At 40.4% G+C, this 13,627-nt stretch overlaps 1 protein-coding gene across 2 annotated transcripts in view; it reads left to right on the forward strand.

Annotated features, from left to right (window-relative positions):
- Nucleotides 1–668: 668 nt before the first annotated feature.
- Nucleotides 669–13,627, forward strand: part of LOC111252133 (uncharacterized) — a 58,598-nt gene continuing 45,639 nt past the window's right edge. For both annotated transcript variants that reach the window (XM_022809613.2, XM_022809618.2), the window contains exons 1-2: nt 669–931; nt 11,768–11,856. In XM_022809613.2, coding sequence (XP_022665348.1) covers nt 675–931; nt 11,768–11,856 — 346 coding nt within the window. In that variant the 5' untranslated portion in view covers nt 669–674. The remainder of the gene's footprint in view (nt 932–11,767; nt 11,857–13,627) is intronic.

The following is a 13,627-nucleotide window of genomic DNA, read 5'->3' on the forward strand; positions in this document are numbered from 1 at the left end:
TTCCGCTTGATTATCGAATTCTATCTTTGATGCCCAAATCCCACGCACCAGCAGCAGCAGCAGCAACGTGCCCCGAGCTAAGCTCACGAGCTGAGGAAATTGGCTCAAGCTGAAGACCAGCCCTTCCAACCAGTGAACTTCTGCCGTCGGACTGCAGGGAATATTATATATATAAATAAATAAAGCATAGAAAATATAAATATATCCGCAGCCGATCCCAGAAGGAAGCCAGCGGTCTTTTGTGAAGTGTCGCATTGGTGTTATTCCGATCGACTGCTCGTCGCCCAACGATAAAAAACCATTCAAAAATTCTGTCTTAACCCCTCATTCAATAACGGTCTCAGGCAGCCTCAAACGTCCACAATTAGTAGGCTATTGATGTCGCGTCGTCTGCAATATTGCTGCCAGTGATTAGCGAGCAGGCATCATTCAGGCAGGAGCAGGCGTCGGGCGTGCTCTCCAAGTGCAGCACGCATGACGCCCTCGACATCAGAAACCGATAGCCAATAATTAGGAAGGCACTTTTTTAAAAACTACATCATCCGCCAGCCGGTTGAGTTCCCAATAGCTGCCTAGTTTCACGGGAATCCAACATGCTTCGTGCATGAGCAGACGCAGTGTCTCCCACCACCAGGTGCGAGCAAGATCGACCAAGCACTAGAGTACACACGTCGATGCAGATGGAACAGGTGCTCATGCACCAAGAGGGCACAGCCGTGTCGCCATCTGCAGCCCTACCTGCTCGGCTACAAACGGATAACCCAAGCAAAATTCAAGCTGATCCGTACAATAACTTAAATGGCATAATAAGACGACGCACAGCCAGTTGGACCAGCAGAATTCTACTCCCGTTGTTGACGCTACTGGCCGCATTGCAGGTGGCACAAAGCCATAAAACAAAGACCAGCGACTTCTACGAATTGAGGCCTGGGTAAGTTGACCATATTAGAAAAATAATCGTAGCAAAGTATAATTAAGCGATTATATGTGTACGACAGTTTACGGCTTGCTGTATAATATAACCAATGCAGTGTACAATCAATTGATGCAATCACTATTGTTAGCTATCTTTGTTAATTTGGCCGCGTCGGCTATATGTTTGGCTGTAGCGCCTACAATAGTTCTCACATCTGAGAGATACCCTTCAATTTCATTACTTCTGGCTTCTTTTTTTGCTTTGACCCACACGTTCTCTTCTGGACAAGTAGTACGTTTCGACGCGATTATGGGCATAATAGTGGGCATACATTTTATACTTCAATGATTTCTACGACTACCCCTTGTTGATCAAGGCACAAGAAGTAACACATTTTGTTTAAAGTCAAATATGATACGTCCTTTGGACAGATCATCGCTTTTAACTACGTAAACAAAATATTTCAAAAGAGCTTCCTGGAGAGTGTGTATATTCTTAGTGGGTAAGTGCTTGTCAGGTCGAGTACCCGTCTGAATGCTGGTCCTTATTCATCTCTCTCTGTGCGGCTCCGTTGTCCTAGTGGTATGCGCTTTCATCGTGCCTTTATTGGGACATTTCTTATCGAGGGTTTTATTGCCCTAGACTCTTGGTCAACATCAAGGTAACAGTAGACTCACAGACACAATACAAGGTCCCTTGGATACACAACATCGCATTCAAGCTGCGGCTCAACTTGCACCACCATGCCTCAGCCGGAGCAGCAGAGGGGAAAATGGAGGCCTGCGATTAACATGCTTCACCTTTGAGAGGTACTTGGTCAAGAAAGACATAGTCGTCTTTGCTAGTTTGGTCCTCCGCCACGCCCCACACGCTTTCTTCCCTGCTTAGGTCTAGCTCATATGCTCGTATACCATGAGTTTATCAAAGTTTGCGTAGTAAAAATGCGCTTACTTTCTGCTCATGGGGCGATATGAATACCGGGAAGATTAGCCATGTGGGTAAACACTTTACACAGGAGTTACACCATTCAGGTTTTACTGGGGTTGGATTTACCCGACACATCGTACGCGGATGGCATTCTCGGGGATCAGTACGCATGAACGTTTGCAGGTTACTCAGTGAAACCTTCAAGGAAACGCTGTTGATTAAGAGCTGATGCTTTGCCCATATCTTACGCCCCGCATCTACCATCTGGTATGAGAGAATTCAGGCAAGGAGGGCTTGCTGCGACGTCTGCAGTCTAGGCGCCTCCCTCCCGACCCGCCTCAAACTTCCCTTTTCAGTCGTAAATGTCTCTGATAGATCCGTAGAGAATAATAGTCTTCCGTGACCTACTTTTGAGTTAGCTAAAAGCTATGGATGCAGAAACACAGACTGGACAATCGACTTGCGAAACCAAGCATTGCTTGCTAAGGGATTGGGGCTCATGTAAAATGTGTTGATACCCTGTACATACGAATTATAATATTGTTATTTTCAACTTCATTCGCTTATGCTACTGCGGAGAAGACGGCCCACTAAATAGGCTGCGAGTACCAGGTATAAAACTAGTGTGCTTTCTCTATTCGAGAGAACTCTATTGCTCACAGTGTATCGCCTTAAGCAATTCGCAAATCTTTTTGTACTGATCCACCCTACTAACCACTCCGGATAGTAGCTACGATAGAGGCCACCGGGGAGATTCTAAGTTGCAGTAATGGTAGCATTTACTGAGTGCCAAACATATGGTTATAATTAAAAACGCTGAGGAGCAAGCTTCTAACATTTGATGTGTTAACAAGCTGCTAACGATTTACCTAATTGTTTAAATAATGATATAAATTCTATGTTCGAGAATTCGTGTGTATTTTCAGGATCTTTCTATTAAGGCTCATACACGATCAATGTCATATAATGCTAGGCTAGTTGAAGTAATAAGCATTACATACGTAGTAGTACCAATCCGAGCTAGTCATTCATAAAGGAAAAAAAATATACGAACTTAATCCTTGTCGTTTCGTCCAAGACTTGATCCCCGTTTGACTGCCATATTTAGATGATACAGTTTCAAATCATGGTCCTAAGCAGCGAAAATGTATATTTCCTGACCTATTAGGGGTACCTCATTCATGAATATTGTTAGTTTTAATCGAACGTTTTAAAAAATCAAGTAGTTATAGGCGCCGATGCCGGTAGGAATTTACTTGAAGCTACGAAATGTTTGAACTCGAACGAATATATCAGGCCGTTTAGGACAAAATGCGATAAAATGAAGTTTTCGAACCTTTGTTGCAGATTGAGCTATTTTCGATATCGGAAAGCAGTTTTAACATGAATTTTTATATTGATATGTTGTCGAAATTTTGAAATAAATGAAAATCTGTGGGGACAATATGGTCGAGCGTTGTCGTGCACTAGGAATGATCTACCTGGCTTCTGAATACGATGTGTTTTTATCGTCTCTTTTACTTCAGCTGTAATTGCATTATTAATAATAAATTAATAAATGCAATTATGCATCTGTAATGTATAATCACCTAATCTAGAAGCACTACACGGTCAGTGTAAGCTTTTGTAGATGCTCTGAATCGGTGGGTTCAATATGACCGTTTGTGATTATTGTAAGAAATTAATTTTTCACCACAAGGCACAATGAGATACAAGGATAGGCCATCGTTGTAACGTGCTAGCAAAAGAAATAAACAGGGGCTTTACGTCTCTGCTTTGTATCAGCGCTCAAATCAAACGGTAACCATTTACCCAATTTTTGTCATTTTAATAATTTAATCGAGGTGAACAAGTGGAGTGTTTTTACAGGCAACACAGCTAAGCGCTAACACCCGTACGTTGAGGGTTGGCTTTCACGATAGTTCTCAATACTTCATTTGGCTTCAGTTTCGCACGAGTCGCCTAGAAGACTTTCAGGTTCGATATTTTTTATTAGCACCTCTCACGGTGTTCCTAGTAATAGTGGAACCTTTGCCGAACACAAGGTTTATACGACAAGCCATTTCCGCCGCGGTAGGTCCAACGTGGAACTCATGTTCACAAGTTACTCGAATGTTCTGGTTTTTTTTTCATGGCCTACTGCAACTTATTTGGTGAAAGCCTGACTGACGATATCCTCGTAAATCCAATTTCAGGAAGTGCAGGTGTATTTCGAATACATAAAAAAAGTGTCGTGGAATGTCGCGCCTTCAAATATGATATTAACGCCTGTCATGTTTCATTCTAGAACAGATGTACAATTACAAAAGCTTATAGCTCCTGTTGGATAGTCTAATGCAAATGTAGTCGTATTCTGAAGTATATGGTCAACAATTGAAGGAGATGATGAAAATACCTCGCCGCATCCAGCAGCTAAGATTAAAGAAGAAAGGTAAATCACTCCTGATGCATGACACCGCTCGAAGGTGCAAAGGTAACAGTAGGAACGCTTTTTGTCAGCCACTATACTCGCCAGATATTGCTCCCACAGGATCTTGACAACTTCTTAATAGAAGAATTTTCAAAATAATGTCAAAATAGCCTTCCGAGAATTCATAGACTTTCGTACTCCATATTTCTACAGCAGCGCAATAACAGTGTATACGTCGGTTAAAAACCAGAGATCTGCGTAAAGAGATATTATGTAATAGTAGAACATGCTTTTGATATACCAAACCGATGGCTTGCTTGATATTTCTAGTTGATTGATAGTTTGTTCCGTATGACAGCCCCGAAATTTATATCATAGTCACTTCTGCGTAGAAGTAGGGATAGTTAGTCCCCTTGATAGTACTTGGGAAAATACAGAGGCGATGTATATGAATACGTATATTTGTCGTTCTTGTAAGTCCAAATAAAAAAAAAAAAACATAACAATACCTTTATCCGCTCCTCTCATACAGGCCGCTAGATTTTGCCCGTTTTCCGAAAGACGACCATGGGTTCCTCTGGGAACATACAAAAAAAAAGAAAGATCCTTTGTCCCAGAAGTTTAGACGGACAATAATCATTCCAAGTGATGAACCTCACTGTTGTAGAGGCTACTGGACGCATAGAGCTGTCTATGCGTAGCATAGGAGAGGTCCATTCCCCAAGTCGTTGATTAGGATCTCATGGAATCGTAGTCAGACAAACGACTGAAGTGATGAGCAGTTCTCAGCAAACGGCAGACGTTCGAGAAGCGAACAAAAGAGAGCATCGTTAAATTTCTTTTGTTGGCCGTATAACAGACGGCTGTTTTCTTAGTCCTCTACCTTCATGGCCGTCTCTACTTAGTTTACTATGGTCCCTGCTATCATGGCGGAGAGGTTAGTTAGTAAGATCTCTTTCCACGTTCATCGCGTCATCGTCTCGCCATTTGCCTTTCATAAGTGGTGATTCTTTTGAAATTTCCTCGCTTATACGATACTTTTGCGGATATTCAAACTTTTAATAAAAATGAATAAGTCATTGTAAGGGACTTCATTGAATGCAGATGCCTTAATTTTGGGCTATGGTAGGAATCGTAAAATGTCTATAGGTTTGATTCTTCCAGCTATAAATGAAAATGACTTTTCAAATTGTTGTCCCTTGTTTAAACGATTTTTAATGAAATGCTCGAAATATCTTGTAGAGTATTATACCTTGTTTAAAGGACAAAAAAGCTTCATTCCCTACTTTTTTTTCCCCTTTTTTCTTTCCACTTGCGATTGCTCATATAAACAACGCGTTATTTTCCTGAATAGGCTTGCTGCGGTGCAATTGTTTTAAGACGAAGCGATAACTACTGAATATAGCATTTACGGATAACTTCTATTAGCACTGGCCGGATACGAATTGTGCCGATGATATAACCTTATAAAAATCCTACAGATTTTGGAAATCTTAGAAAAACATGTCTTATAAGACGAGACATTTAAGAAACAGTATTTTAACAGGCATCGAAAATATTTCACGGCTGTGTTTTAGAAAACCAGAATTTGGTTGAATGGCATACTCAGTGTTTACAACTAAGGTCTTTTTTTTTTCTCTTTGTTCTCTCTATGAATTTTAAACACAGTTCATGCGTGACTTTATATGACTTCTACACTAGTATCAGTACAGACTTCGGCCGTGTCAGTTGGACATATTGAAATGATTTCGTTCCCAAATAAACGTTAATGGTTTATCAAAAGCAGCTGGATTTTGGTATCTTTTTAAGGGCTGCTTCGTCACCACGTCTGTGGTCTTCCATTTCGTATTTTGAGCTAGGACTTTTTACACTTCTTCCATCGTTGTTACAAAAAAAAGGCTTCCTTACGGTCGCGCTTCGCTATTTCTAATCGTCGGCTTGGAGAGCATAAAAGTTGGTTTTGTCTAGGCAAATGACTGAAGGCATGGTAACTTTTCTACCGGAGACATGGTTTGGGTTTGTGCTCAATGGGTAGTTGTTTGTGCCCGACTATTGGCAAAGCTGTTGGCATGCTAGCTTATCTAAACTAGCTGAAGCGGTTAGTGCGATGGAATTCAATGAGTGTAGCGCAACAGTGGATGAGGTTCGCTAGCACGCTTGCCGACACGCAGCTTGTCCGCTTTTCCCCACTCGTCCTTCCTTCTATTTTCCCTCGTTTAATTATTAGATTTTCCTTCACCCTGCCGATCTCCTTTCGCTGTTGGCATTTGCCTGGTATTACTGCTGCTACAGCCACCGGCGTAACGATGCCTATTTGCCCTGTTCTCCTTTGTTTGCCGAAGTCCTTACTAACTTGTCAAGGATATGTCCTCTATCACGGCAAGTGCCGTCTTACCATCAAGTTATGTAACGGCGTATGGAAAGCGCCCATGTCGCCTGGATCATCTAGGCTGCAGCGAAGCATAGGCCATAAAAGGCCATCCACCGCAGTTATGACCAAGGTAAACTATTCCCCCAAGTGTGCGCAACGGCATTAGTATCCCGGTTTCCTTTTCTCTTTTACTGCGTATATTAATTAGCGATTGCCGTACTCACTACCAGTAGAACTTGGTTGGAATGCAAATCCTGTGACGTCTGCGACTTCGGTAGGCTATCTTAATTCAGTTGAATAACGCTAAAGCCTTTATCGTTAGGTTCTCTGAAGCTCCTCAATAGCAACTGCTACCTCTATTAGCCATTCGGCAGTCGCAGTAACAGCGGATTCATTGCGAATTGAATCCGCAATGAATTGAGTGACACGAAAGAACATAGTAAAGGGTGGGTCACAAATCTCGGAAGCTAACTCTCGGAGAGGTAATATTGCGCGTCATACTTCAGAACGTGCTAGACCATTTTAAGTAATTCCCACATTGGGCATCGACTTTGCCAAAAAAAACATTTAGGCGACTTACTCGGTTCTTGTCCACTTTTTTTTTTTTTTTTATAGAATAGATAGATAAAATAGACATCAAAAACACGAACGGGTGTCGTCTGCACGAGCATGCGATACACTTTTGCTATAGGAAATATGCTGTCCACAAAAGTGGACGTGTTTAATTCCTATTATTATTATTATTATTATTTATAAAATACATTTCAGTCATCAGGGGCTTGAAGTCGTTTTCGTCGTTTTAGTAATATTTGACTAGATGTTTTAAGATTAAAATGTGTAAAATGTATTTGCCCCTAGAAGCGATAATTTTCTTCTACTTTTATAACTGAAGTTGGATTTCTTACCGAAAAGTTGATCTGTCTTGTGGACCGACCCACCCGTTGAATAACCCGTTTAAAGTTTCTAGAGATCGAGAATCAGTAATAAAAATCAGCTGTAAAAACTACGTGGCGGAAGTGCGCTTTTACGTTAACATAAAAAAGGGCCATAATATCCGTAAGGAAGAAGAAATTTCTCAGTGATCCTATGTAATCGATTGTTGCTCTCGTAGTGATGAAGATGGTTTTTAAATATTTCCTAGTTCTTAGAGCGTATAGTGTGTTTTCATGTGACACCGAATATTTCAGTCATAGAGAACTACGCTTCTGAAAGTCTTTAACTTACTTTAACCAATATATACGTGTTTACATGGGAGTAGATATTGTGCGTCGGCTCACCTTAAGAATCAGCGACAACATAATAAAAATATGAAAGATTCCATCTAGTAACTTAGTAGCCATCACTTATGGATAGCTAAATTTATTGCGTAGTATTTATATATATTATATAGATTTATAGAAATTTTAAAGGACCCGATGAGCTATAGTAGTACTATGCCTCAAAGAAAAACAAATGCTTTACATCAGGAGTCACGTTTTTAAATCCTATTTAAGAATGACTCTCTTTGAAAATGAATGTCATTTAGCAATAGAATTTTATTGGGGAATCTTCCCCCTTCAAATTAGCAGACAAAACATTCAGCAGACACTATTCGGTAAGCTATTTTACTTAAGAAAAAGCTGTTCCGAGCTGGTTTGTTACCTAACGCAGCTCAAATGACTGTTGAATAGAACATGCCGAACAATTGCGAGCTGAGGAAGATTTAAGTCATTCAGACGTCAAGGCAAAACTTGGAGCGATTTCTGTTGCCAAGGAGACAAAAATCCGAGTCTGCTTTACCTCAAAACAGACAGATGAAACTCACCGGAAAGATAAACTTTTTATTCTGAATGCCAAATTAAGAATCGCTTTATTGAAATATACATATATTGAATCTTAGCTTGCTCGTGATGCTTACATGCGAAAATAGTTAAATTCACTAACCTTATGCGGTGTCAGAAGTCCCGCTTTCTTGAAAATCAAATGTTTGATATCTTACATACAACCATAATGTGTTTTTGTGCATGATGTGCCAAGTACTGACCGAATGTTAAACTTGATTGATGTTCATGATGCCAAATAGCTATTAAATTAATATATTATTATTAATTAGTTTTCAATTTAAGTAATTCACTTTAGTCGTTGACGTAAGCTCGAATAGGACAGCTGCGCAATTACGACGTGATCAGAGACGCTCGCAGTTCCGTAAACGGCGCTGCCGCATTATTAAAGTCATGCTAATGTCATTTTTGGAGGAAGACGTTGTTGTGTTTCCTGCTTTTTTCCTAAACGTCGTATGACCGCGTGGTCGGCTCGTTGTTATCAGATGCGACCCAGCGACGCCAATGGAAGCAGCAGCGGACGCCAGATGACCGTCATAGGGCCATAACAGCGATGGCAATACAGGGGAACCTGAGGTTTACCTTAGAACTTCGAACGGGAAAATGAGGAGCCTCTTTTTTCCCAACTAGGCATACAGCATAGGTCGGCTACCAGTCAGGCCACCACGCGGCTTCCTTTTCTCCGCGATAGAAAACCTATGTAGACCATGATAATAGCAGTGTCGTACCACAAGCAGCGTTCCATGCACTCGCATTGTTAGCTTATAATAAAAGTCTGATGGCCTGCTCACTGGTACGCAAACATTTTACATATGTATTTTCAAGTAAATAACATAAAACTGTAAGCGCTCCTTTATAGACGTTCGCCAAAATCGCCCGGCACTGCTCTATATTAGGTATTTGCGAACATACGTTAAACCCGTAGTATTTGGTTTTTGGTTTAATTACAGATTTATCTGAATCGCACAGGTGCGTGAATGAACCACTTGTCTAAAGCAAAATGGCGGATGTCATTTTGATGATAGTTGGGCTGGACAACATTCCACTTGCCTGTATATTGCTCACGAGCTAAATTTACACCCTTTTATGAAATATGTTTCCCATCCAGTGAAGTAGGTTACATGCATTTGAAGTTAGAGACCGCATATTGGCCCTTATTAATGCTACATATTTCAAAGCTGATGTCTGTCGGAGCACGTGTGATAGACAGCCAGTCATCGAAGGCCTTAGATTTAATGAACGTACGGTCTCAAATATGGCCGGATAGCCCGCAGAAGACCTCATTCGTCCACTTACAATCGTCCGGGTCCTGTTTGAAGCTGTGTCAACTCTTGCGAGCCACAGGTATAACTAACCCTCTGCTATAGCTACGGAACCTCATTTTCCGGTATTATTGTTACGGCGCTAACCGCATCCGTGGCTTTCTCGAAATACCTGATCCTGACATAAACTCAAAAACTTGCAGCAAAACTAATGGACGCAGTTGAAATACTGCACAAGTTTAATAAGTTCTTAATAAGGTTTAATATGTAAGGTGAAATCGCACGCAGATTAGATGTCTTATCTCATTTTGGAAATTCCGAAATTTTCCATATTTTTTGTCATAATAATATAACCATATCACTATATTATGGGAACGAGAACCAGCCAACAATTCGTATTTGGAAGCGCAGCAAAATGAGAGAAACGTTTTCTCATTGATTATTCCTGTGAACTCTGGGGTTATAAGTTAATGCCGGTCGATTCTAAGCTCTGATGATATTTTTACTACTACGATCATATATTTTCACGTGAAACATTCACGTCGAACATTTTTACATGTAATGACATTTCTACATGAAGAAATGCCGCACATAGGCGTATTAAGAAAAAAACACAATGAAATCACAGTAGAAACACTGAATTCACCTATATAAAGTTTTTGGGCTTAAGCTTTAGGGAAGACTCAACGATTTTTTTTTCAATTGATTTGAATTCGTAATTTAGGCTCATTCTATAATTACGTTGGAATACCGTTAGATCTGCTATTCGTAACAAATTCTAAATAGGTCCATACTCCATTTCCTATAAAGGGTTTATCGCTATTAGATCATTACAAACCTCCCAAGCAAGAGTCAGCCCTCTTATTCAGTCACTTCAAGCCGACAGATACGGTAGCTGAGGTTATCTCCAGTATTCTCATCTCGTTATTTTATGTGCATGAAAAAGTAGCTGAGTCAAGAATTACAGATGCCCTCCAGCTCACGACCATTCGCCTTGACGTGGCCTCCGAATACGGCACAATTAGAATTAAACCCACACACCGTATCAACTCCTGAAGTTGGGTGCTATTGGGTCCTTGGTAGATTTCTTAGAGAATCTTATAAACATTTACATACTGCCACTATGTTCGGTACCAACCCGAAATAACCATATGTATATACAGTTACTATTTGTATAACATGGGATCTACCTAAGGCGGTCACCTGTCCATCTGAATGTAAGCCTAGTTCTTGCAATTATTAGAACGTACAGTATATAGAGTAATTTTATCTCTATAATAGAATAAGTTTTAAACTACTGAATTGATGACGGAGGACAACATCGTTCAATAGCCTCTTTTTATTCATTTTCACCCAAATAATGACACTGGGCCTTGTTGTAGGACCGGGGCTCAGAAGCACCGATCGAGCGAGAAAAAAACATAGTTTAAGTGAGAATTTTAGTAAGAGTTATAAGCGTATACGTCATAGGTGCGTAATATGACGAGCATCTTATTTCTGCGGCGTTGTATCATCTGCTCAATGCAGTTATTGTTTACATTTTGAATAGACGCCATATGAAGATTATGAGCATTGTCCTACACGAGTAAGGTCCGTATGATATCACACGTCCTTTTTTTACTAACAAAATTGCCCTAGTTTTCAATTTCAAGCTCCTTGTATCACAGCCCATTAAGCTAGTTAACTTCGTCAACTTTCCCTTGATTCGACATTTTTAATTCAGACGTTTCAGTAGTGCAACTCTGTGAAGTTTATCTTAGTAAATCTTATCTTAATAATCGCTTTGGTGCCAACTGGCTCTGATCTACTCGTAAAAAAGTAGATTACTAAAATTGCTGAGATAAACTTTGCAATATACTGAAGTATAGTCAAGTGCTGTGTCATTTTCTGAAATATTATAGATAAGATACTTCTGCATTTCTTAGTTTCTTCTTTTAATTAAAATAAACAAAGGGAATGGACACTTGTTGGTAAGCTCTGGTCATTAAAACCATAAAGGTAAACTAATCATGCATATATAGTACTGTATTATGACCTGGATAATATGGTTTTCGTTCACAGGCAAACTGAGCGCGGTCAGAATATCACGCATATACTCAACTCGTTCTTTACGAAAGGCTACGATAAGCGAGTCAGACCCAATTACGGAGGTAAGTGACCGTGCGAGCATATTTTTATTTTTAAAACACTTTCTAATAATTCCATGGTAATTATGAACTTTTGAAATCACACTAAAACTTTTAGATACAGGAACCGAACGATTTCTCCGTTTGCGATGCTTTTTTTTTTTATCACTCGCTTTTAACCACCGCTGAAAGGCCGAGTTGACGGCCTGTGGTAGTTCTTGTATACGTTACGTGCTTCATTGGCGCTCGTTACGTGAATGCGTTTCTCATCACGTTACCACGAAAACGAGATGAGTTGGCTACCTGCGATCGCTGAAATCCTGATATTCACGCACAGAAGTGCTAAATATGAATAGAATATGAGACACGGTTTTGTGCTTCGAATGTTCGATGACTACGTTAGCCTTTCGACCACATGGTCAAGTATAATCAAGTAATTCTCATTTTAAAACCTTGTTGAGTCGGGCCTGGCAAATACCCTATTTGCAGTTCATAAAAGGTATGCAACAAATAGCTAGGATATTAGCGCCAGTCCATGAAAGCTCCTAGGCCTAGCCATCGCGGCAGATAACCTAAGCTAGAAAAATTGCTACACCTCTTTTGATGTACTCTTTTCCAAACGCAAGTTATTTTGCAGATTAGTAACGGTAGAATTAGTGAAAAAAGCCTGATCGTTCACCTATTTGCCTTTCCAATAATTCAGTTTCTGTTTTTATCTATGGTGATTACAATTGCGGACATCTGGCCTCTTTTATTTTAAGAGAATTTGAGAAATCTAAAACGACTACTACTTTATACAAGGAACTTATGTCAAACTCAATACCAAATACAAAAGGAAGACCAACCTCTTTCTTTCTGGGTGCGTGCTAGTGTGCGCCTGTGTTTGTGTGTGTGTGGATCTCTCGCTTTTTTTCTCTCTCTCTAAAAAGGGCGTGTACGATTTATCAGTCCGCTGTAGATCGGGTCGAGTAAATGAAATATGGCCAAAGGGTCTTACGATGGTTATTAGTAAGGCTTCAAATCTTCCTGTAGACGACTTGTTGGTAAAAGTCAACACACTGCGTACTTTCCAAGCTCCTTTCCATTATTGGACAAAATCTCGTCTCTACGAAAACTTAATAGACTGTAGCAAGCTAAGGTATTCCTCGTAAACTAGTACGTTGTCCCAAAGTTAATATTTGCGCGGTTGACTGACAAAGAAAGAAATTGGAGCTGTTTCTTGTACTGTGTAAAGCTAGACAGAAGATGCACAACGTGGATACTTTTCTGGTGATGGATCTTGCAAGTTCATGTTATTCCACAGTTAATTAAATATAAGCTAAAATATGAGAGCTGGGCTAATTGCCGATCGAAGGTACAGTTCGAGCTCGCAATGTCGACCCTTTGAACGGCAGCACTCTTTGTGGGTTACTTACAAATGGAACGCTGGCGCTTCGAAGCGTCCTGAATTCCAATGAAAAAAAATTAGTCCAACTTGCGAATTTTGCAAAACTATTCTGGACCGGCTACATTTCAAGTATTGCAAAGTGTTTTCTCCCTTGAAGATGTTAGACTCCATGTGACGTTGGTTTCGCAGAGACGGTCGTACTGGATGTACGTTTACGAGATAGCTAATTTGTAGGAACGACTGATCACCGAGCTGGGAATGAAGTGAGACACATATCATACTTAGCGTTACCGCTAGCTGGTCCCATATTCGCGAGGTCCATCAGCTTAGCGTGGTCGACCCCCGATGATTTGCGTCAGTTTCCTCTGACCAAGCTCGCAAAGTCGAATCACCTCGACTACGGATCCC

This window comes from Varroa destructor, unplaced genomic scaffold (assembly GCF_002443255.2).
Source record: "Varroa destructor unplaced genomic scaffold, Vdes_3.0 BEIS01000005.1, whole genome shotgun sequence".
NCBI lineage: Eukaryota > Metazoa > Arthropoda > Arachnida > Mesostigmata > Varroidae > Varroa > Varroa destructor.